General features: G+C 41.3%; 4 protein-coding genes across 9 annotated transcripts; 3 read left to right on the plus strand and 1 right to left on the minus strand.

Annotated features, from left to right (window-relative positions):
* Positions 1–4,123, plus strand: LOC115674293 (probable boron transporter 7). 5 transcript variants are annotated; one of them, XM_030596648.2, is made up of 14 exons: positions 39–192; positions 274–379; positions 504–586; positions 715–907; positions 1,013–1,151; positions 1,248–1,413; positions 1,526–1,692; positions 1,880–2,053; positions 2,140–2,235; positions 2,332–2,448; positions 2,540–2,859; positions 3,110–3,389; positions 3,539–3,676; positions 3,762–4,123. In XM_030596648.2, the coding sequence occupies exons 2-14, from the start codon at positions 276–278 to the stop codon at positions 3,789–3,791; spliced, it is 2,007 nt and encodes a 668-aa protein (XP_030452508.1). In that variant the 5' UTR covers positions 39–192; positions 274–275; the 3' UTR covers positions 3,792–4,123. The 5 variants fall into 5 exon arrangements, 4 of the variants coding, with proteins under 4 accessions (XP_056166670.1, XP_056166671.1, XP_030452508.1 ...); XM_030596647.2 differs by having other exon boundaries at positions 40–192; positions 271–379; XM_056310695.1 differs by lacking the exon at positions 715–907 and having other exon boundaries at positions 1–192; positions 271–379.
* Positions 4,124–4,348: 225 nt separating this feature from the next.
* LOC115674292 (potassium channel AKT1-like) lies at positions 4,349–10,971 on the minus strand. Of its 2 annotated transcripts, none has more exons than XM_030596645.2 (12): positions 10,710–10,971; positions 9,219–9,584; positions 8,754–8,811; positions 8,331–8,648; positions 7,991–8,236; positions 7,686–7,784; positions 7,296–7,332; positions 6,998–7,179; positions 6,554–6,748; positions 6,404–6,479; positions 5,549–6,184; positions 4,349–5,047 (listed from the first exon to the last, which is right to left on the minus strand). In XM_030596645.2, the coding sequence occupies exons 1-12, from the start codon at positions 10,949–10,951 to the stop codon at positions 4,710–4,712; spliced, it is 2,793 nt and encodes a 930-aa protein (XP_030452505.1). In that variant the 5' UTR covers positions 10,952–10,971; the 3' UTR covers positions 4,349–4,709. The 2 variants fall into 2 exon arrangements, with proteins under 2 accessions (XP_030452505.1, XP_030452506.1); XM_030596646.2 differs by having other exon boundaries at positions 6,998–7,183; positions 7,300–7,332; positions 10,710–10,970.
* A 2,175-nt stretch (positions 10,972–13,146) lies between these two features.
* LOC115674294 (cytochrome b-c1 complex subunit 7-1, mitochondrial-like) lies at positions 13,147–16,879 on the plus strand. The gene is made up of 4 exons (XM_030596649.2): positions 13,147–13,385; positions 13,624–13,781; positions 15,774–15,821; positions 16,419–16,879. The coding sequence occupies exons 1-4, from the start codon at positions 13,292–13,294 to the stop codon at positions 16,485–16,487; spliced, it is 369 nt and encodes a 122-aa protein (XP_030452509.1). The 5' UTR covers positions 13,147–13,291; the 3' UTR covers positions 16,488–16,879.
* Positions 16,880–22,296: 5,417 nt separating this feature from the next.
* On the plus strand, positions 22,297–24,135 carry LOC115674540 (protein DUF642 L-GALACTONO-1,4-LACTONE-RESPONSIVE GENE 2-like). Its single transcript, XM_030596942.2, has 3 exons — positions 22,297–22,417; positions 22,622–23,119; positions 23,379–24,135. Exons 1-3 carry the CDS (start codon positions 22,336–22,338, stop codon positions 23,903–23,905), a joined length of 1,107 nt encoding a protein of 368 aa, XP_030452802.1. The 5' UTR covers positions 22,297–22,335; the 3' UTR covers positions 23,906–24,135.
* The last annotated feature ends 783 nt before the right edge of the window (positions 24,136–24,918 follow it).

Below are 24,918 nucleotides of genomic sequence, written 5' to 3' on the forward strand. Positions count from 1 at the left end.
GGTGGGGGGGACTACAATTATATATTCATGCAAAACACAAGAAACGACACATTCTCTTCTCCCCTGGAGAAAAGCTCCGAACGTGACTGAGGTCAACAAAGACAACAGTCACAGTCTCGGTCTCCTCCAAGCATTCTTAATCTCTGCTGCCCGAGAGAGAAGCACAGACAGGGAGCTACAGAGAAACTTATAGTAAGTCTCTTCTTCAACAATGTTGCTACTGAATCTCGCTGTATTTCTGAATACCCCATTTAATGACTTTTGTTGCAGCAGCAATGGAGTGTCTCAAGACCCCCTTCAAAGGGATCGTCAAAGATGCCAGAGGAAGAGCCGCATGTTACAAGCAGGACTGGGCTTGTGGGTTTTGTTCAGGCATGAGGTACCATCTTTTTCTTGATTGATTTTACTTCTACCCTGCGGTCTGAGAAATTAGATCTCATCCTTGGAAAAGAGAACATTTCTAGATCTTTTTGCTGAAGGTGGTTTTGATCGTTTATGTTCAGGATTTTGGCCCCAACAGCATATATCTTCTTTGCTTCTGCTCTTCCTGTTATAGCCTTCGGGGAGCAGCTAAGTCGAGACACCAGTGAGTCTTTCGATTCTCACTCTCATTATCAAAACTACAGTTCACTAAGGAGAGAGATTGAAGTTCCTTTGTCCATTCATGTCTAGTTTTTACACTGGTCATGCACTTATGTTACACTCGAATGTTAGATGGCAGTTTAAGTACGGTCGAGACTTTAGCTTCCACTGCTATATGTGGGATTATCCACTCGATTTTCGGTGGCCAGCCTCTTTTGATCTTAGGGGTCGCGGAACCGACAGTTATAATGTACACTTATCTGTACAACTTTGCCAAGGGGAGGTCGGACCTGGGGAGCGAGTTGTATTTGGCTTGGGTTGGGTGGTAAGGAATTGAAGCTCTCCTATCTCCTATGGTCATATAGAGCTACGTTGGTGTCATGAATCAAAACTTGTATATGGCCAATTCACAGTACGGCATCAATTGCAGGGTATGTGTCTGGACAGCATTACTGCTATTTCTTCTCGCCATATTCAATGCCTGCACGATCATTACGAGATTCACTAGGATAGCAGGGGAACTCTTTGGCATGCTGATTACTGTTCTCTTCATGCAAGAGGCCATCAAGGTACCATATAGCTTACATGCGGCTCAAAAATTGCTAAACTGGAACAGGACTAAATAAATTGGTGGTTATTAATCCTCATGAGTACCTTTTCAACAGGGGTTAATCAGCGAATTCAACATCCCTAAAGCTGACAACCCAGTTCTAGAGAAGTATCAATTCCAGTGGCTCTATACAAATGGATTGCTCGCCATTATCTTTGCTATCAGCCTGCTCTATACTGCACTCAAGAGCAGAAAGGCAAGGTCTTGGCGATATAGCACTGGTACACAAACTTAACCTTTGTTCTTGGTTATTTTTATCTTTTTGTTCTCTAAGTAAATTTTTCTGCTTTTTTCCCCATTTTTTCCTGATTGTTTCCTTCTGTTGTTCATCAGGATGGTTCCGCGGATTCATAGCTGATTACGGTGTTCCTCTTATGGTCCTTACTTGGACGTCGTTATCGTTCGCAGTTCCGAAAAGAGTTCCCGATGGAGTTCCAAGAAGACTATTTTGTCCACTCCCCTGGGAATCTGCTTCTCTGCACCATTGGACAGTAATTGAGGTATTAGTTCTTGAATCTTCATATTATTGCACCTTAAGTATCAACATATCTACATAGGTTGCTATACGTTTTCCAATAGGTCTTGAAGACTGGTATCTGCGTTCTTTTCCCCCTTCCTTATGACCTTAGTCACATTCTCAAAATTATAACTTATGCGAATTCATTACCTTTGTCCCTCAATTTGCAGGATATGTGGAAAGTTCCTCCGACATACATATTCGCTGCTTTTATACCAGCGGTGATGATAGCGGGGCTCTATTTCTTCGACCACAGCGTGGCTTCACAGATGGCTCAACAGAAGGAGTTCAATCTCAAGAAACCATCGGCTTACCATTACGACATCTTTTTGCTTGGACTATTGGTACCTGTGTAGCTGATCATGCCCATTTCATTTAAAATAGGATTTTAGGCTAACGTTTTGCTAAGTGCTATCATTTTGGATTTCAGACATTGCTATGCGGATTACTTGGACTTCCTCCTTCCAATGGAGTACTCCCACAGTCTCCTATGCACACTAAGAGTCTGGCTGTTCTCAATAAGCAGGTCTGGAAGGAATGTTAAGAAAGTTCTATCTTTACTGGTAGTGAAGCATCTCTTTTTATTTTCTCTCAACTGTGGTTAAAAGGAGCTTTTGTGCAGATGATTCGAAAGAGGATGGTTCAGAGCGCAAAGGAATGCATGAAGCAACGAGCAACCAATTCCGAGATTTATGGAAAGATGCAAGAAGTGTTCATTGAAATGGACAGGACTCCAACCGTAAGTTCCATTAGTGCGCATGATTTTCTCCATTTGCGCAAATATGCATAGCTTTTACTTGGCATTCAGCATGGTGGATATCTTTCTGCAGTTCACTTCCACAGTTAAGGAGTTGCAGGACCTGAAGGAGGCGGTTTTGAAAGCGGATGATGGAGAAGACGGAAACACTAAATTTGACCCCGAGAAGTACATCGACGCCCACTTGCCCGTCAGAGTCAATGAGCAAAGGATGAGCAACCTGCTGCAATCATGCCTTGTGGGAATATCAGTATGTGCGATACCTGTCATTAAACTAATACCTACATCAGTTCTTTGGGGTTACTTCGCCTACATGGCTATTGATAGTCTACCAGGGAATCAGTTCTGGGAAAGGATTTTGCTTCTCTTCATCACCCCTGGTCGACGTTACAAGTAAGCCGCGGACCTTACAAGTTGCTCATACTTTATAAATTGATTTGATATGGTGACCCGGAGGTTGCTTGCAAATTAACTATGCTTTTGAGTAAAGGCAAGTTGTGATGTTTGAGAGCGGAAAATATGTAATATGCACTAAAAAATTCGATTTCGCCGTACAGTACTCCAAATATCATGTTTTTACTATTTACGATTTTGCAGGTCATTATCATGCTGTCCTGATCTTACCTTTCCTTTCTGTAAGCAGAGTTCTGGAAGGAGTTCATGCTTCATTTGTCGAATCAGTACCGTTCAAATCCATCGCAGTGTTTACACTCTTCCAATTTGTGTATCTTCTCATCTGTTATGGGGTGACGTGGGTGCCTATTGCTGGCATATTGTTTCCATTGCCATTCTTCCTTCTTATAAGCATAAGGCAGCACATTCTTCCCAAGCTGTTTAAGCACGATCATCTTCACGAGTTGGATGCTGCCGAGTACGAAGAAATCGCTGCCACCCCATACCGCAGTCAAAGCCTCTCATTCAAGGTATACCTATGCATATGTCAGTTGAACAATTAAAGCACAACTACAATGCTGTTTGGAATTTGTCTTCCAAAAAACTTTCCATCTTCGTTGGAATTCCAAACATTTTCACTTTCGTAATGAATGAAAACATTCATTTTATGCTTGAGCAGGACATAAGACCATCTGATTCTGGTGATGAGGACAGCGAAGAAGATTTCTATGATGCTGAGATATTGGACGAGATGACAACAAGTAGAGGCGAGTTGAAGCTCAGAACTGTGAGCTTCAAAGAAGAGATGCTCTTTCGTGTGAGGAACCAAAAATTTCACTCTATGAATGTATCATAAGTTTTTTTCAGTTCTATTGCACTTACACTGGCTTTCGGTTCTGTAGGTCCGCCCAGAAGATGCCTCTCGAGCATGATACTTCGATAAATTTCCTAATATTATCGAATAGCATAGTTTGAGTTCCTCTGTATAAACTGTTGACAAGAGTATAACAGGCCAAAGGAAAAGCTGAAGAAAAAGCCAAAAACTGTAGGATTGATTGCCTGAAGCATCTTCCACAGGATAACCACCTAACGGAAATTTTTTTTTCCTTACTCAAAATTTTTAGAGTATACATTTGAAGGGGAACTAGAGATGGGGATGGATATAAGGATTAAAAAGTGAAAGTATTGGTAAGAGATGTAGACAGAATTTAGCTTGTGCAAGCATTATTTGGACTCTATTGAATGTCTGAGCTCTACAATTAAAGCACAACTACAATCAGTTGAACAATGTTATTCCACGGACTACAACTGAATAACCTAAGTAAAACATCTAAGCTGCATTTGTGACTGAAATAACATTCCGTGGCACCGTGTCGGAACAATTCGTTGGCAGTTCTATTTGAAGTGTCTGCTCTTAGATCCTTCTTCAACTTCTTCGTAAGGAAAAAGTGGATAAGATAATGAACAGGCGAAAAGGGAAGATGACATGTTGGCAAAAACATCCTGTATCGATAAATTCTTTATCTGTATCAATTTACAAACGACCGGGAAGAAGGTTCACTGAGTTTATCCATAGTACAGTCATCCAACCAAAAATTCAAACTTCAACCCGCTTAGCTGATTCCAACACTTTATCTCCACTTCATGGCATTCACTGTGAAGTGTGTAAGCCATCTATCTTCACTAAAATCCTTCATTTCTTTCTGTTCCCTCCATGTATACTCTAAACTAAACATGCGGTGTATGGGAGAAATACTGAAAACGAAACGAAACCCCGAAAAACGTTATATGTCCAAATCACACCAGCAATTACTGCACCCTCGAGCTTGAGATCTCAATTAGCGAATTGCTTATTGTGATCTAGAGAGGAATTCTGTATCCTTTGACTCTTTTTTCCTTGGTAGATGTGAGTTATCATCTCCGTCTTCTGCAACCAGTATAAGAAAATCGCCATCTCTAACGAGCTCTATCTCTTCGATTTCCGCTCCGTCTTTGCTCAGAACTTTCGTAAAATTCAATCCGAATTTCCTACCACCAATGTGGAGAAGTTCTTGAATAGACTCAGGCAGCAGCACAAGCTTACTGGCGAGTTCACCCTTCTCTCGGCAGCTGAGCGTTACACGAGCCGGGGGGTTGCCTAATTTCCAATTAACAAACTTGCCAGGAGATGAAATAATGTCCTTCTCACCTGCATAGAATCCAAAATTTGTGATAAAGGCTTGTCTTCGAAACTCGGGGAATATGTAGCTGACATTTTCTATCATGAGTTGCATAATGACATATGTACAATGTGAGATTCATGCTTGAGCAATCAGAGACAATCTCAACGCATGATATGTCAATTCTAAGAACAACTCAAGAGACTTTTGCAGAAGTCCAAATATAGCTCTATCTTTCTTAAGCTCGTGAACCGCAACATCAAGTTCGGTGCTCGAGCCTCTAATGTCCAACTAAACTATCAAAGGGAAGAACCAATGTGGGTAAGCTAGTGAGACACTCCATATATTTGCTTCATCCAAACTGTTTCACCGTCAGTCTGTCATATTAAAATAATCATCTAGTGATATCGAACTCCTTTTTTTTGTCGCATATATATCGAACTCCTTGATTGAGGATATTGTACATAAGTACCATTAAATACTCGAAAAGGTTGGAGATATATGAAATAAAAGGAGCAATTGTTCTATACCTGTATTTGCAGCTGACATGATCCCAATAAGAGAATTCTGAAAATTGTTGGCTTTACGGCGACGTCGATTATCTGACCAATTAACCTCTGCAATAGTTGGCATGGAATCCTGTACAAATGGAGGGATCGAGGGCTCACTCGAGTGCTGACTGAGGGCCGAAGGTATCAAGGGCTCGCTTGGGTACTTGGCAAGATACGGCACCTCCCGTTTATTAGAGATACTATCAGGATGTCCAAACCCTTGCCCACTTGAGACAATGATTACTCTTTTCGTTTGGAACAAAAGCTTTATATCTTCGTGGCCCTGGTGATCTGCCAAAGCCCTCGGGGTCCATCCGTATACATCGGGCTTATCAACATCGGCTCCTTGGTCTAACAGGAACTGAACTATCTCGATGTTGCCCTCGGATACAGCCGTGTGAAGAGGTGTAGTTCCATTGCTAGTGGGCAGTGTTACATCCCCGCCATACTTGACTATGTCTTTGAGAAGTTCTAGATTGTTTTGCTCAACGGCAGCGCAAGCAAAATGGCCCACTTCGATTGATGAAATCGTTGCACCATTGTCTAAAAGTAGCTTAATCACGGATTCATGCTTCCCTACTATGGCATCCCAAAGAGGAACACTACCTTCAGAATCTGCATAGCAAATGCTATCACAAGTACAGCCACATCTCTTCAAAACATCGATGAGATTGGTGAAAATTGTACAGCTACAACTAGGTGCGAGACAGAAATTGGACGCAGCGCTGATCTCATTAATGTTCCAAGCAAAATTGTATTGAAATGCTCCAAGTTAACAAACAAATTGCAATATTGAAGCAAAAATGGTTTTGAAATGCAAATAAAGTAGAGTACCTTTGATGTTAGGATCTCCTCCGAACTCTAGAAGAAGGGTCACGCAATGTTGACTTCCAATAGATGCTGCAATATGCTGTTGCACGAGGAGTAACAAAGTTAGAATTAGGAGAACATGGAAATGAAAGCTCCAAGTACAAAGTGGCCTACCATTGCCGTCCTTCCGTTTTTATCTACTTCGTTTGGATCTAAACCGCGTCTCAAAAGCTGGTGCAATAGTAGATCGTCGCCTCTCATTGCTGCAAAACATAAGCTGAGAGGCAACTCCATATTCCCCCGAGCGAGCATGTGCTCCGTCTCATTCAGTAGTTCTTCCATCAGCGGGTGCCTCCATTCTTTCAAATGCTGCAAGAAGCATAAAACAGATAATGCTACGAATTTCTCATCTTCTGTGCATAAAATTGGGCAGAGTTGGTTCTCTTTGAACAAATCGAGGATCAGAAAGCAACTTTGAGCAAAACATCTATGTTGCTGATTGTCTTTCATCCATAATTAACTATATTTGCTTCTGTCGGTTTCAGGTAAAGAAAAAAAACTTTGAGACAATAAGTCAAACATCATACTTGGATCAGTGAAGTTGCAATCTAAGCTTACCTGAAGTAGATTGTTCATGATAATTGTTCCATCTCCAACATTGGCCTGAACGATATTCAGAAAGGACGTACGATTTAAACGTAGAAGCTGGCTCAATCTTTTAGTCCTGACTGTAAAAAGCTGTGGCCGGTAACAGAGAACGCCTACTTCGCCGCAGACATCTCCTTTCTTTGCCTCACCAACTATCTGCAGTCAATTGTTTCACGGGTAAACACCCAAGGTTTCATCAGAGTTGACTCAGACATATATATACTTACTGGAAAAAAAATCGGTTTACACATTCTTAACTTAGCCCAACTTGCCTGTTCTATTCCATTTCTTTGCACAATAAGTTCCTGTCCGTAAACCAAAATGTCAGAGCAGCAGCTTATAGAACATCCCACAAAAATGATACATCAAATGTTTGGATTAAGGAAGTATCCAAAATTTCATGTCCAGAGAAAAATGAAAAGCAAACAAACGGTCCATGTAAAGCAAGCAATATTTTCTACCGTAAGATCCTTTCCCAGAACTTTTTTTTTTTTTTTCGAACTTTCACAGGAAGTTAAGTAGTTCAATTTCTGTATTTTTTCGAACAGAAGGAAAGATAAGTTACAAAGCTAATTTTAATTGAAGAACCAGCTTGTCTTATTCCTGGAACTGCATAAATAATTCACCTGGAACCGGGGAATGAGTACTAACTTCTTACCACAGTACCAGTGACCAGTATGTACAAGTCTGTGGGCGCTTCATTCTGCAGGATCACATCTTCTTTCGGAGGAAAATACTCAGCTTTCATCTCTGACACCTTCATAGAGCAGACTTCAACCATGAATGGGAATTCAAAACAGCGTCGGTGTTTTAACTCTAGACGGGATTGAATTTAACAAATCAAATCATGCCTAAAAGACAATCATAACACATTTACTAGGATCCTGATGAACAGAAGACAACTGTTTAAAGTCATCTGATACTTCATCCACAGAACCTGTAGTGATCGTAAAAACTCATTACCAGCTGAAAAAGCAGGTCATTCGAAACCCCTCGGAACAAGTACACCTGGTCAACCAGCGAATAGAACAAAAAGTGTGAGATACTTGATCGGATGGCTTTAGGAAGGGCTTCAAGAAATTCCTGCTGCTGAAGACCTTCTGAATCAGTTCTATATCGCAAAGTTATGTGAGCCAGCATTTGGTCTTGCAGGCGAACGGGCAATTGGTTCCTCTGTGCAAAATTTGACGCTGATTGGATTGTGTCTCTCTGCAATTTCAAAGAAATGGAAATCAGAATTTAGAGAGTGTCAAGGCATACGAAGACCAGTCCAGATGTATGCGATGCGCCAAAGTGTACTAACAAATCTTCTGGTTCGGCCGGTGCCATGGACGACCAAGTTGGTCATATTTCCGATCAAATAAGCAGTCAGTCCTAGATTGAAGAACATGTAGAAGATGTCAAATATCATCTCTCTCGTATTCACAGGATGCAAATCACCATAGCCAGTGGTAGTAAGCGTGGTTATCGACCAATATATCGATGTAACATAACGAAGCCCCAGACTCTTATTGTGGAAATCCCCCATTGAAAGCCCAATCCATGTGTTCTTTGGGTCTTTGTAGCGTGCAGCAAGAAGATAGTAGAAGCATGCGGCCATGTGCACTGCAAATAGAGTAACCTAAAGGGCAAGCCAATGGTATAGTGAACATTACTTGTTGCGAACACTCAATTCAAGGGTAACAATAAGGACAAAAAAACTGCATTGCAAAGTGAAGACACTCACAAAGGTCAGCTTCGCACACCGTACCCAAAAGTAGTTAAAGTTTTTATCTTTCTCCAATCTGAAAGCAATAAGAAGAAGACAATTGGTAAGTAACATATTGGAAGAGGAAGCAAAGAGCTAGAAACTAGGTCACCATGGAAAAAAAATGTGAAATGCCGCCTTCATTTTAATATTTCAGCACTTTGTCGCTTGAAAGAACAATGAGACAACGCAATGATCCTTACATTCATAAGAAAATAAAACCATGTGCCAAGTTCTGAACATATCTATTGAAATGATGACATATAACAAGGACAAGCTCGTCAACAGAGAAAACCATTTACTGGTGATCGATTCAAGCAAGATAAATGAAGACTTTAGTGCAAACAATTTCAGTGATCATGGTAAAGTAAATCTCCACCATATTTGACAAACGACAATAAGAAGTTGGTTAGGAAGTCAAACATATATGTCGACTCTTGTTACCTGGCAAACATCGAACTGACTCTTCGAAGACGCCAAAGTCGAAGCATGTTAAATATGCCATACTGCTTGAGAGGAGACGGTAAAATACTTCTAACAACTTCAAAGGGGATGGTTGAGATAATATCAAAGGCCAACCAAGTAGTCACATATCTCAAAGCAATCTTCTTCCTGTCATCGACTAGAAGATATGAAGCCTTATCCAAATAAGCTACAAAGAAGGTCAATATGATGTCGATTGCAAAAAATCCATTGACGACGTTGTCCGCTATCGCCAGAGGTCCCTGTGGTTTCTCGAGAAATCCAAACTCAAATGGTGACACCCATGCGGTGTAGAAGACTAGAAGCACCAGAAATGTTTGCCAGAGTCTGCACAATGTGTCCCGATTAAGAAGCATTCCAGATCAGAACAAAATAAGCGGATGACATAGCGAGGACTGCACCCACCATCATCTTATGATAGAACTTTATATCAAGGCAAAGCTAGGTCCTCTTTCACGACAATAAGAACCGATAAAATGAAGAATTGCATCGCAAGTAGTTCAAAGGTTTGCTCAAAGACAAGTTCAGCATTATGCCACAGGGAAATACAAGTCTCTGTCTATTGATCAGCGAGATCTAATTTTTCACAAGTTCGACTATGTCATTAGCGGAAGCTACTTCTACATGAACAACAAGAGATTGAATTAAGGTATATCATCACAAAATAGCTATCGCCGGGCATTAAGCAAAGAGTTCACTGTGTGCCATCAGTGAAGCACAACTCATTCTAATTAATTATCCCTTGACAAAGGACTTGAAAAGTAAGACAAAAGCAGATACCATCAATCAATGTCCTCGGAGACAGTTTAAGGGAAATTGATGAAAGCTACAAACCACCGTAACATGTTCCATCCTTGAAAGGGGAAAAGCACGGGACAACCCACTTTCAGCTCCATGATGGCACTCGAAAACAACCGCACTCATTCAAAACAAATGATGCGCGATAATTACAGAGACTCTCAAAGATCACCTATTGATGCATCAACAAATCAAAGTCGACCAAGCCTTAGGATGTGCATAATGCATGGTTATTGAAGGCATTAATGGACATCAACCTCTCGATGCTTTTCCACCCCAAAACCGGGGAAAGATGTCCCCGGTCAATTGGACCAAGAACCTGTAGTGGAAACAAAAGCACCATCCGACAAAAGGGAGAAAAGATTTAAACAACATGTCCAAGAAAACTGTCGACTTTATTCCAACTTGACCAAGCCAATCAAATTTCACGTATCCTATAGAGATACACTGATTGGCAACAACAGTACAGACCGGCCGCCCATCAACCAGGTGCGACGATCACCCGTGCTGTCCGAAGCACACCCGGGTTTCCTACTCCTGAGCTAATCCCGCGCCCTACACGTGAAATTCTAGCGGGATCGTGATCGACTCTAATCTATGGGAAAAGGAAGCAAAACTATGTCCCATCAATGGGGACGCGATGAGGGAAGGGACCTGTAGCGGTAATCGAAGGGGCAAATGATGAAGCGGCGCAGCTTGACCCTGCGGCTGGTCTTGCCCCCGAGGGACGGGAGGATGCCCGCGCTCATGCTGTACTCGTCGTCCCGCGACAGCTGCTCCACCGCCTCCCGGTCGTGCCCACTCCCCGCCACGCTCTTGCCCCAGTCCCCATCTCCGCCACCGCCGCTGCACATCGATATCGGGTTTCGCAACATTGCCCCTCCTCGCTTCTTCATCCGCCCCCACAACCCCCCCCCCCCCAAAACTCCGACCACCCACCTCCCCAGAAAATACAGGAAACACAGAACTCTCTCTCTCTCTCTCTCTCTCTCTCTCTCTCTCTCTCTCTCTCTCTCTCTCTCTCTCTGTGATCCTTTATCTTCGTGAACTACAAAAACCGCAACTGGAAACAAACCCAGAAGACAGCAAAGGAAGAAAGATGCCCGTGAAGCCCACCAACTCTCTCTGTCTCTCTCACTCTCTCTCTCTCTCTCTCTGTGCGCTTTTTGTCCTTTTATTCTGTTGGGGAGGGTTGCTTGTGGGAGATGACATTGGTGTCTACGCGATCTTGGGCGAACCTGGAGCTACGTGAGTCGCGTTTTTGGTCTCTGTGCCCCTCGCCATGCAGGCGATGCCAGAGGTACACACGTTTTTCAGTTTTATAATTTTACCCCCCCCTACTTGTAAGGTCTCACTTTCGCCCCCGTGATTTTGCACCCCAGTCCCTCATCATCGCGCATTGCGCACTGTTCGATAGCAGTTTCTCATGGATCTAATACCTCGTCCTGCTGACGCGGCACGATGCAAATGCTTACCCATTGTCGTCGCCGTCTCCTTTTTGCCGAGTTGTTTCTTCCGACCCCGCGCATCTTTATTGCTATTATCACTTGTAATGATTGATTTAAACGATGGATCTGATTAACATCTGAATCGTGTTGGAATACTGCTAATTATGGTAATTATATGTTTTTTAGATACACGCGATCTTCTTTATATTTATCGATTTAAATTTTTTGATTGAATTTTCTGACGAATCGGATTGGATAAAAAAAAAGATACGGTGATTGGAGTATGATTAAGAATTTTGTTCTGGAAGGTAAATTTGAAACCCAGTTTCAAAATGTTGTTTAGGGGGAATGAACGAATCTGTTGTCTTCTAATTGCTCTTCTGTTTTTTTTTTTTAACTTTTTATGCCAACTAATAAAAAAATGAATGCATGAAAACAAATTTATCAGCTTTTGCACGCATCAATTAATGAGAACACGCCTGCTTCCACCTCTTTTCTTTTTCTTTTTGTTTTCCTGAAAACATCCGTGACTAATCACGAAAATCTTATGATGATGAAAGCGGTTAGATTGTTAAAAGGTGACTTTTTTTTTTTTTTTGTAACCGAGATGTCGCCAACTTGCAGACTTCGACTATTCCTCGGGAGACTAAGACAAAGAACTCACCGCCATGGCCCCCCACTTAAATCACAAGTGCTCAGCCGGGGAATCGAACCTGGGATCAGTGCGCCTAACCACACAATCTCAACTACGCCCTAACCAACTGAGCTACCCATGGGTGGGTGTTAAAAGGTGACTTCTCGTTTTAATTTTTAAAATTCTCTTTTTGAGCTATTTTTGTCATCAATCATCACATACCGAATCCAAAAGATGATTTCCAATGACCCATGATCAAGTCGATGTAGCATTTTTGACTTAGATTCGTGTCTCAAAATAGTGAATTTCGGACTATAATCAATTTATACGTACCATCCGTACGTGATGCTTTAAGTGATAGAATTTATTTTTAACATTTAAATCGCATATTGAAGTTCATTTCTCATATGAGAAATGTTCCATACAAGGATAATGACACAATAGTCCCTGAACTTTTAATTTGTTTAATAGGGTCCTTAAACTTTAACCCGATGTACAGTGTACTCCATGAATTTTTAATTTGTTCAATGTAGTTCATAGACTTTTGATACATGTTCAACATAGTTTCTAAACTATATGAAAATGCAAAACAATATTGAACATTTTCATATAGTTCAATGACTAAATTGAACATGTATCAAAAAGTCCAAAACCACATTGAACAAATTAAAAATTCAGAAACCACATTACATATCGGGCTACAGTTTATGAACCCTATTGAACAAATTATAAGTTTATAAATCATGTTACACATTAAGGCAAAGTTCATATACCATTTGATTTGTATCATTTTTCTTTTTATATAGGGAAAATTTATTTAAAGTTAAATTAAAATCGCTGAATTCTTTTTCATATTTTTCAAAGTTATTAATATATAAGGCAATCTGTAAGCCAAACTAATGCAACATTCAAGGGACAAAAAGAAGAGGCCATCTTTAATAAAAGAGAGCGTTAAATTGTGAGCAACCAAATTTAATAAGATAGAGCAGGAAAAGAAGTGAACACAAGCCAAACGACGCCGCTTCAGGGAGCTGGTCGTCGCTCTCCCTAAAGCGTCGGAGACCACCGCGTTGGTCCCCTGCGAAACTAGGGGAGATACGAGGTGGGTGGTTGGTTGCAGAGGACGAAGCTCTCTTCGAGGAAGAGGACCGACAATGTCGTCGCTTCTGCAGTCGTTTCTGGATCCGAAGAAGAGCTGGCTCGCCGCCCAGCACATGAAGGCCCTCTCCACGCGCCTCCGCCATTACGGTCCTCCCTCCCGATCCCTGAAACCCTAGTTTTCCATTTGAAATTCGCGTGCTGTGCCCGTGTGCTCCGTTCGTGCTCCCTGCGTTGATTGCCTCGGCCGGTCATGCGCCTCCGCGAGCTGCTTCGGAGATTCTTTTTGATTGGGTTTTCGTTCATTTGCTTGGGGTGAGTGAGTGAGGGAGTGAATACTTTTGAGCTTAGATGACCTTGTGATTGGATGATGGATTTGGGAATGCAGGGCTAAGGTATGACGATTTGTATGATGGGTACTACGACCTCGACGTGAAGGAGGCGCTCGATCGGCTGCCGAGGGAGATCGTGGACGCGCGGAACCAGCGGATCAAGCGTGCCATGGACCTGTCCATGAAGCATGAGTACCTTCCTGAGAATCTTCAGGTATGAAGAACACCTGTTAGGCGACGTTTGTGCTGGTTTTGTGTTGGCCTGAATTGCTTTGGATTTGGTAATCTAGACGGGGCATGTGTTTTCTTAGTCGGCGACTCTTGTGATGAGTAAACGAGTAGTTGGTTTCAGTCGATGAGCACCGTGTGGTTGGGCAAATATTATGGTGGAATGTGGTTTGCTGTTTAGCTTTAGCTTTTGACTTTCGAGCTAGCGAACTAGATCGTTTGTTTGCTGAAAGGTAGTAGCAACAATGTGCAATGGCAGTCATTTGGTCATTCAGTATTATTTCGAACCTAGCCACCGTTTGTTCTGTGTTATGTGGCTTGCCCTGTTCTTATCTGCCAGTTTGATGTTTTGTCCAAGTAGATGCATTTCAGAACAGATTAAGCTCTAGTCAAATGTGTAGGTGCACCCTTGGAATTCAGCATTTTTAATAGGTAGCTGGCTCATCTGTTTGACTTGTAAGTTTATGGAGATAAATGAGTTCACTTTGGACACGACTGCTGGGCCTATGAACTGACACGAAAAGAATTGTATATTGATGCATGGCTGCTTATTATATTTGCCAGGTCCCCTGTTGGCCAGGTTTCTTGTGACGTAATAACTCTATGAACCATCATTCACTTTTAGAATGATGGTCCTTTTAACACCACGGGGCAACATGATAATACGTTTTACCAGTTTGATTTCTCAGATTTACAAAGGGGACACTGGGCATATTTCATACAATCTGCGGATTGTTTGACTCTCCATTCTCTTTTTAAAAGTTTCTTGTTTTCTGAATTGTGAAATTACCTCCATTGCTCAATTCCAAACAATGGCAACATACAAGCAATCTTGATAGAGTTCTTTCGTGTATTGTTGTTACTCGCTTGTTTGGGATCACCTTAGCTTCATATGTTAAGATTTTCTGATCGATACTTGGAAGGATGATTAGTTTCTGTAGCTTGTACACAATACATAGTTGGTACTATTTACATGATATACATAAGTGTAGGTGTAATATTATCTACAGATAATATTTTTAAAACTTGAGTTTTCTATTTAAATCTGAGAAATCAAACTGGTAAATCTGAGAAATCATTCTGCCATGTGTGGTGGTATATTGTATTTTGAGTTTTCTATTTAATGACATGACCTTGTAAAATTAAAGGGCAAACTTTTTCTGAGGCCATGGTTATCTCTTATGTAAAGAAGATAAACAACATTCATTTCTTTCCCTCTGCATGTTCTCAAAATACAATATACCACCACACATGGCAGAATGCAGTATAGGTAGCTCTTTTGCAAACTCATAACTCGTGCATCTGTAGGTACAATATAGGATTTAGTCACAGCTTTGCCAAGTTATTATTGCAGTTGTCTTCTTTTTGTCGCTTTCAATCGCAATAATTTTCTTTTTTTTAAATAGGCTATCCATTCATTTATCCTAGCTTTTAAGAATAAAGTTCTGATTCTATGTTTATAGCTGACAAGCCAATGCTGAGTATGCCCAAAGACTAGTTTGTCATGAATGTGGACACCATCCATCAACCTCTTAATTTATACACAAGTACAATTAGAGATCTATGCTCCTAGCAGTTACATTACCGATTCACCTAATATTGCAATATATATTGTGACGATGGACTACCTATGTTAAATTATAAGTGGAACACGGCTCCTTGCATAGCATGGGTTTGTATGCTATTTATAACTCGTATGGTAAAAGCAGAGACTGTCTTTAGTCACTGAATTTCAGACTTTTGGGTTTCAGCTGTTTGTCCCCATTAAACAATTCAAGTGGTTGCCCATTTTAAACAAACTGACATTGGAGACTATACCATCCATCTCTTGGATGGCAGGGTGTGTTATGTCAGTGCCAATCTTTTCATTTTTATGGACTGTTTTGATAGTTATTGAGAAAGAAATTACTGTAGATGGATTCATTGTGCGGATTATCTGTATATTCTGATCTGTGCAATCTGGTCATGTAATTCTTAGGTTATGCAAACTCCATTCAGAAGCTACCTTCAAGACATGCTGAGTCTGGTGAGTTCTTTTATTAAACCCACTATAATGAGCATTGCGCCTGGCTTTTTGATGGGCTGTCATTATATTATGTTAAGCGTCATGTGGCTGTCTTATTCTTAGTAATACTGTTGACATTGGTTCTTCGAATGATTAGGCTTTCTTCTTATGAGATACTTGATCATTGAATTTTTATGTCTGGCCTTTATACATGATGATGGTAAAAACCAAAGGCATGCTATCACAAAAAAAAACTAATCCCCTGATAAGCAAGGAAATAGACCATTGGAATGCAGAGTTAGATGATCTTAAAAGATAAAAACATAAACCAAAATTGAGCCTTTGTATGACCTTGAGTACTTGCATATTTAAGATAATGCCCGTGATTGGAGAAAGATTGAACCTGTTACAGTAAAAATGTGGCATTCTAGATGTTATACACCTCCTGGTCACCACTTATGTTTTCCGGGATACTTTCAGAATTCTGCAAATTGGAATTTGGTTATGATATATGCACCTGAGTAGTTAATTGCAATATGTGACGTGCATTACCTGTTTGAAACTTGATTTACACTGTACTGGAGTGAGCTTGTGCTAAATTTCCATCTTATATTGTAGGTAAAGAAAGAGAATGCAGAACGTGAGACCTTGGGAGCTTTGCCTCTTTATCAGCGCCAAATTCCTTGAGCAGTGCAGTTTTCCTTCAGCTTTGCACTCTATGCCAATTCCTGAGATTCCTGTTGAATTTTTGGCCTTGAAAATATCATTTTCAAGGTTTCATTATTTCATAAGCCAGATGGCTGTGCCAGTTGTTGGTCCCTCCTTCACTATTATTCAATGAATTGTTTAACCGTACTGCGCCTGTTGCAATAATATCAGTTCAGGGATATGTTTTCCCATTTATTTGTTGAAGAATTCAGATATTCCTTGCTGAAATTGGAACTTCAAATCAGTTTGACAGTGTAGTAGAAATTGAAATCTGTCACTGGCTCAGATATGTAGAGGGAAAGCTAGTGGTTGAGACAGCTCCTATTGTACAACCAATTTCAAGGGCAAAATATCTCTGTCCTATCTTCTCATTCTTGTTTTCCAGATGTGATAATGCTCATGTGTTGCATCTGAACTGAGCAGCTGCGAATGCTTTCCAATCAAGAATGGTTTCAGGTGATACCTCTTTAACTTGGCAATCATTCAGTTATTGAGCTGGTGACATTTCCAGGACAATTTCTGAGCCATTATTGTTTCACACTGTCGGTCGTAATTTAAAGAATGAGCCTTACTACTTAAGTTTGGCATTTCTCGAACATAATGTTAGCATCTAAAAGGTTACGATTCTTTTCCATTTTGGATATTGGGGTCTCCCGGAGCTCTCAGTCAATTTCATCCGGTCACGGCAGTGCTCCCGTTCAACCGGGTGATTAGCAGGACAGGAGGTCATTTCGAGGTAATTGTCTTCGGTAGGATTTAAGCTCATAATCCTGGTAGTCGGTGAGCAATAACTCCTTTCCTGGTTATCTGTCTTCAAAAATTGTTTTGTAGTATCATTCTCGGGTTTGTAGTGTTCCTCCATCTTATGTTCATTCACTGAACAGGTCAACTTGCTCTGTTTGCACTGTTAACTACAAATAGCATCAGAAGCGTAAACTGAACATGGTTTACAATATAAACACTAGAAAATCGAATTTGGCCGATGAAATTACAAGCCTTCGTGCTTTACGATCAACCATGCTTTGTCTCATGTAGGCAAGAAGCAACATAACGAGAGGTTCTCATTGTGCAGAACATACCCTCTTTCTGTTCTCTGCTGTAACCAACCTTTTTAGTAAGAGATAATAATACAAACTATCTTTGAACTTTGGCCCAATATACAGTATGATCCCTGAATTCTAAATTTGTTCAATGTGGTCTCTAAATTTTAGTCGAATGTGTAATGTTCTCTCTAAACTTTCAATTTGCTCAGTATGGTACATGTTCAATTTAGTCTCTGGACTGCATAAAAATGTTCAATGATGCCTTTCTATTAATTCAAGTCCAGGGACAATATTGAACATTTTCATGCAGTCCGTGGGCTAAATTAAACATCTATTAAAAGTTTATGGATCGCATTGAACACATAGAAGTTCGGGGACAATATTGCACAATGGGCTAAAGTTCGAAATCATATTGCATATTAGGTCAAAGTTTAATGACCATTTATATCAATTACCCTTTTAATAATAGCACCGACACATGAAAGACATTCTGTAGCTTACTTTCTACCTGGTAAAAGGGCCAAGTTTTTCGGTGGTGATGTCAAAAACATTTCAAGGTCTGCCTGCAATTCTCTATGGGCCCTGAAGCCTCTGTAGCCTGTACATAGCTAGCGGAACATAACCGATCGATTTTGTGTCAGTTGACGAGTCTCCAAAAACTGCTTGAACGGTTCATTGCCAGCCACTCGACATCGAAATCTGAAGGGGAGAGAATTTCTTATTCTGGGAGCATTTCCACGTGCACGCACGAGGCCATTCTTCAATGGAGGGAGGGTCCTGCATGTCGTGCACCAGCTACCTAATGATCGACCCGAGTTTGTCTCTCGACCATTGTGTTCGATCTATCATAACGACATAACATTGCCTTATAAGCAACTTAGCTCTCCCTACTTGCTAAATATCACTGTAGTTATGTTCTAGTTCTATTATGCTACTAAAGTTAAGAAACAGTACGAAATGTTCTCTTGAATCCGCAGATATCACCCGTTTATATCGTAAGATCAAACAATAGAACTTGCCCCCGTAATAATATTCATGGTTCAAATCTTTTTCAGTTAATGATAAGTTTAGTCTATATTCATGCCGTGGGTAATCCAAAATATGAGGTTAATTGTCCAAATAGTTCTAAACCTATTGTTCGGCGGTCAATTCAGTTTTAAACTTTTCAATTTGGGCAATTTAGTCATAAACCGTTCAATAATTTGCTAATGTAGTCCTTCTGATAAATTTTAGTCCGTAATTGCAGACGTGGACGTCGGTGACCGGTAGAGGAAGAAGAGAAACGGAAAAATTCATATGATTTTTCTAAAAAAAATTACAAAAATTATCCACATTAACACCAGTGGCCGTGCCATGTAAAACAACCGGCAGCCACGTCAACGATTTCTGGCCAATTTTGATCGGAAAGGACTACATTGGTAAATCGTTAAAAGATTTATGATTAAATTTTTCAAATTAAAAAAAAATTAACATTGAAAATTTACTTAAAGACTTCTTTGTTGTCGAAAAATCTTTAATTAAACAATTTTCTCCTTTTTTTTAAATTTTCTCTTCTTCTTTTTTTCCTTCCTGTGGTCCAGAATTTTGGACAGTTTTTGGTCACTGTCCCACCCGCCAGCCGCCAGGAGACAAGTTCATTGAAGAGGGCACATGAATGGTTTCATTTTAACCGTTGGGTCGATGCAATGCAGATCAGAAGCGTTCCTCATGTCCTTTTTCCCAACACATTGAGCTGGATCGAAACAGTAAAAAAAACCATATCATGTCATGTTAAACTCAAAACATTCTACCGCTCCGTTTATTTAGCAAAAAATAAATGACTTCGAAAATCCTTTTTAAAAAGGATTGATTGTATCGGTTGAATCAATGAGTCGATAGGAAATGTTTTAATCGTCAACATGAATATCTCAATTTTTTTTTTTTGGTAACCTGCGAACCCCGCACGACCGACAAATGGGAGGTAAACTCCCAGTAAAAGCAACACGCTGCTACCCACCACACACGTGCACCGATTAAGTCACCCTGCGGCGCCCGGGATTCGAACACTCAACCTTTTGCGAGAGGAAGAGTGCCCTTTCCAGCAGCGCCACCCAGGCGGGTGGTGAATATCTCAATATTTTTGTGAGTAGTAAAAGGAAAAATGACACAAACAGTCCATGAATTTGACCCAATAAACAATGTGGTCATATCCTGAACTTTAATCCAATGTGCAATGTAGTCCCTTAACTTTTGATTTGTTTAATGTGATCCCTGAATTTTTGGTACATATTCAATTCAGTCCCCGAACTGTATGAAAATGTTTAATGTATTCCTTCCATTAATTCAAGTTCGATGACTACATTGAACATTTTCATATAGTTCGAGGACCACATTGAACAAATTCAAAGTTCAAGGACCAAATTGAACATTAGGTTAAAATTCAAGGATTACATTGAACAAATTCAAAGTTCATGAATTAAATTATATATTTAGTCAAAATTTAAAAATTATTTGTGTCATTATTTCTTCATTTTTCTGCATAACAAACGAAGCCTTCATTTCACCCAAATCTCGAGGTCACAAGCCTTTTGCTTGCCCAATCGTCATGATGGACCTATCGAAATTGGTGTCGGGTCTGATGTTAAGTCAAATTATCGAACACACGACGGGAATTGATTGGACGTTTAAATCGACAGTGACTTTATTTTCTCGGGGTATACATGGTGCCTTGAAAATGAAGTGCTGCTTTTCTCACTATATATGCTTGGCCAATGCTTGACATATGACCTCTCGTGTTCTTGATCGGAAAGCACGGCATGAGGTCCTGTCGTCGCACATCACGGGTTCTTTCTTTTTATGTTTTCTTTTTCATAAAAAAAATCATATTTATTACTCAAAAGGACACATAAAAAATATATAGACTTTCATGACAAATAAAATCGAACAAGAGCAAAGCTAAATACTACAAAATAAAGTCAATTTCAAAAAAAAAGGAGAACCAACAAAGCACTGACAGGGTTAAACGCACACTCATTCCATGAAAACGAGTGTGCGCTTTATGAGCGAGAGTCTAAGCAATAGCGGCTTGTTCTCGTGGCAATTCATCGCTGTTTAATAATCTACGTTCGATCTTCTTTAGTTTATCATATTGATGTAGGTCCTAGTTTGTCTGTGTAATAATTGAACCTTTTTTATGCAATGAAAGGTTTGTTTTAGCAACAAATAAAAAATCTACGTTCGTTCCCTCGTAACCCAAGAACGTGAAAAGCATGAGGAAACTATTGCACTGACATTATTTCTTTAACAATTTCAAATCAGTCATTTGATATAAATAACAAATTTTCATAAATTACACTATTGACCATATTTTAAAATGTCTTTTTTTGGTGTGTTTGTTTAGTTGAAAAACAAATGATTTGAAAAATGATCACTTATATATTTCTCGAAATAACTAGTCAATAAAAATCTTTTCATTATCGATAATAATTTATATTTACATATTTTCGTGAATGATAAAAATAATTTGTATTCATTCATTTTCACAAGAGATTAACGTGATTATTTTTTTTTAAATATATTTTTCAAATCATTTATTTCTGGCGAAACAAACGGACCAACTAGACGAGGACGAGATTCTATGTCGGGCCTTGTGGGCCCCACCGCTCTGCCCCGACCCGATCCAATCCCTCCCCTCGGGCCCCCTACCCCACCTCCCCTCGTGGCACGTTTCTCTTCTCCCCCTATGCTTTCGTCCTCTTCTCTGATCGAAAACATTTGCAGGACTTTCGATACGAACATCTCAATCATCGATTTTCTCGCATTTGTAGTGGGTTCTCCTTCTTTGCAATTTTCTGTAGCTACCCTTCATGCGATTTGCATGTAGTTTGCTTATCGTTTATCTGAAGAGTTTATCTTGACCCTCCCTACCAACACAAAACTTCACCCACCAAACTCAAACTCTTAAGCTATAATATTATCGGGAAAATGACATAAATGATCCTAATATAGTCTACAAGCTTTTAATTTGTTAAATGTGATTCATGAACTTTGGCTTAATGTATAATGTGATCTCTGAATTTTTAATTTATTCAATATGGTTCATGGACTTTTGGCACGTGTTCAATTTAGTCCTTGAACTATATGTAAATATTATGTGTTGTCCCAGATCTTGAATTAATGAAGAGATTACATTAAACATTTTCATATAATTTAGGGATTACATTGAATATATACTAAAATATTAGGGATCATATCAAACAAATTAAAAATTCAGTGACCATATTACACATTGAATCAAAATTTAAAGATAATGTGTCATTATCCCGAAAATATTTAAAATGATCGAACCGTATCACAAAGATCGTGCTTCAACATCTCCAACGTTAACCAAGCATTTATCCGATATGTCTTCGATTCACAAAACTAGGTGTGCCTCGAGAGTGTGAATCATGTGTTCTAGACCATGCATGCTTTATTAGCAATTATGAAATGACCGAAATGCCCTCGAGAGACATCTGCAGCCTCAGCAGCAGGAAGGGCCATATGTGACCACCGATAAGCTCCCAAATTTGGGTAATTTGCTAATTATTATAATCCGACCCGAGGGGATGAAATTTCAATTCCCCAGTAGTAAATTCCCCACGTGAAGTCGCAGTCGCAGTCTTTTCAGTGGCAAATTCCGTGATTTCCGCGAAATCCGAGGCCCCTTTCGAACTCGTGCATGCATATAAGGCCAATTGCTTCGCGTCCTTCGGTGCACCAGTCTTGTCCTAACTCCATTTCCAATTTTAGCCGTGCAGCGTCTCATGATGAGAGCGGCCATCTCAGTGGCGGTGCTGCTCCTCTGCGCCGCCGCCGCCGCCCACCGTGCCTCCGCCTTCGTTGACGGTAACTTCTGCACTCTGCTTTTGCCGATTCATGTCTGCTCATCAAGTTCGTCAATGGCCAAGAACATCTAGCCCTCGAAACCAAGATTGTCCTGGACGTTGATGATGGGAAATTATACTTGCCAAGCTTATGTTACATGATGTTCATGCCTTGACATTTTCATTTTGTCAATCTGAAACTCGTTTCTGCTCTCGGGGTTTGCAGGATTAGTGCCGAACGGCGACTTCGAGCTCGGGCCAAAGGCCTCGGACATGAGAGGCACGGTGGTGCTCGGCCGCTACGCCGTCCCGAAGTGGGAGATCTCGGGGTTCGTGGAGTACATAAAGTCTGGCCAGAAGCAAGGGGACATGCTCCTGGTAGTGCCCGAGGGTGCGTTCGCGGTCCGGCTCGGGAACGAGGCCTCGATCAAGCAGGGGATGAGGGTGGCGAGGGGGATGTACTACTCCATCACGTTCAGCGCGGCGCGGACGTGCGCTCAGGAGGAGAAGCTCAACATATCCGTGGCCCCAGACTGGGGCGTCCTGCCGATGCAGACGCTGTACAGCAGCAGCGGCTGGGACTCGTACGCCTGGGCGTTTCAGGCCGAGCGCGACGTCGCCGAGATCGTGATCCACAATCCGGGGGTCGAGGAGGACCCGGCTTGCGGGCCGCTGATCGACTCGGTCGCAATCAGGGCTCTCTATCCTCCGAGAGCAAGCAGTAGTAAGGACCCATTTCACCGAATTCGCCTATCAAAGCTATTGATTGAACAGACTTCATGCTTATATACTCTGCTTTTCCACTCGAATGCGAGCGTGCGCGTGCATTGGTAGTGCAATTTCTGGTCGTTTTCGGGTGTTTCTACTGAAATTCCTACACAGCTCAGTTGTGACCATCGAATTCGAACTTCAATGAGTGGTCTTCTGCAGTTTAGTGTCTCTGATGAACTAGTTCACCTGTGTGTTATGAACGAACTATGCAGGGAACCTGTTGAAGAATGGGAATTTCGAGGAAGGTCCCTACGTTTTCCGGAACGCGTCGTGGGGCGTCCTGATCCCTCCGAACATCGAGGACGACCACTCCCCCTTGCCGGGTTGGATGGTCGAGTCGCTGAAGGCGGTCAAGTACATCGACTCGGACCATTTCTCGGTCCCCGAAGGCAAGAGAGCCGTGGAGCTCGTGGCCGGGAAAGAGAGCGCCATCGCCCAGGTGGCCCGGACCATCCCCGGGAAGACATACGTCCTCTCGTTCGCCGTCGGAGACGCGAGCAATTCCTGCGAGGGGTCCATGATCGTCGAGGCGTTCGCGGGCAAGGACACCATCAAAGTCCCGTACGAATCGAAGGGCAAGGGAGGGTTCAAGCGCGCCGTCCTCCGGTTCAAGGCCGTGTCCGTTAGGACTCGGATCATGTTCTACAGCACGTTCTACACCATGAGGAGCGACGACTTCTCTTCCCTCTGCGGTCCCGTTCTGGATGACGTGAAGCTGTTGTGCGTCCGGAACCCGTGATCCGACTAGGTCGGCTCAAAAATATCCTTAGGAGCTCAGCCAGTTCCGTCGCATACGACGAGATGAAATATATGGGTTTGTCCCAGCCGGAAGAGGATCATTGATTCATACGGTTGTTACTTGTTATAGAGTGAAGAGCAGAGAGGTTTAATTCCTTGTATTGTGGCTTTCTTTTGAGCAAATCATCCAAGAAATAAGAGCTGCACAAGATAAGCTATGTTAGAAACCTACTTAGGACTGTTATATTACGAGGAGTGAGAGTGAATTTTTTTTTATGTTCCAATCACGAACATACGAAGCAGGGATACTGAAAACACACACACAGTCCATCCCTCATGCTCAAACGCTTTCCAATCTCTCCATTACGTCCCCCAAATCGTACTCACAGCATTACAGATCAAATTGAGATTCAAATGATTTCTTAAGGAGGCTCCACGACATGTTTCTCCTTCCAAGCGTGAAGGGTCGTAACAGTGCTCTTCCCCATCACCTGCTACTTGGCGAACAAAAGAGATTTGGAATCAGCTCTTGCTCCAAATACAGTTAGGAAGAAGAAGCAGAGGGAGTGATCTGCCAAGTTCCAGATTTGGTATGGTATTGCTTGCAAGCCTCCCTTTGCCCCGCAGCACAGTCACAGCATTCAAAGAGAGAACTTCAACGATTCATTCCAAAAGACATGACAGTGGAATAGGATCTCCTAGTCAATAGGCATGCGCTCCTACCGGTAAAAGGATTGGGGTATGGGGACGCTAGTATCACAGATGCGGGATTCGACTAGGATCTCCTCGGTGAAAGCCCCCTTACCCGCCAGCCATTGTGCAGTCCAACCTCCAATCGGCTCGACAGGCTTTTTCAAAATTGAGCTTCATGATCTGCCACATGTATGTACGAAATTCAAGTGGTATTTTGAAACGGGGTATTAACCAAGAGAGAATTAAGTCAATGAAGCACACTAATTTTATTATTTTATCCCCTCTTATAATCAATGTGAGAGTTAAATATAAAGATAATAG

Source organism: Syzygium oleosum, unplaced genomic scaffold (genome assembly GCF_021117445.2).
Source record: "Syzygium oleosum isolate NSW1041296 unplaced genomic scaffold, Sole_v2.1 Sole_v2.04, whole genome shotgun sequence".
Taxonomy (NCBI): domain Eukaryota; kingdom Viridiplantae; phylum Streptophyta; class Magnoliopsida; order Myrtales; family Myrtaceae; genus Syzygium; species Syzygium oleosum.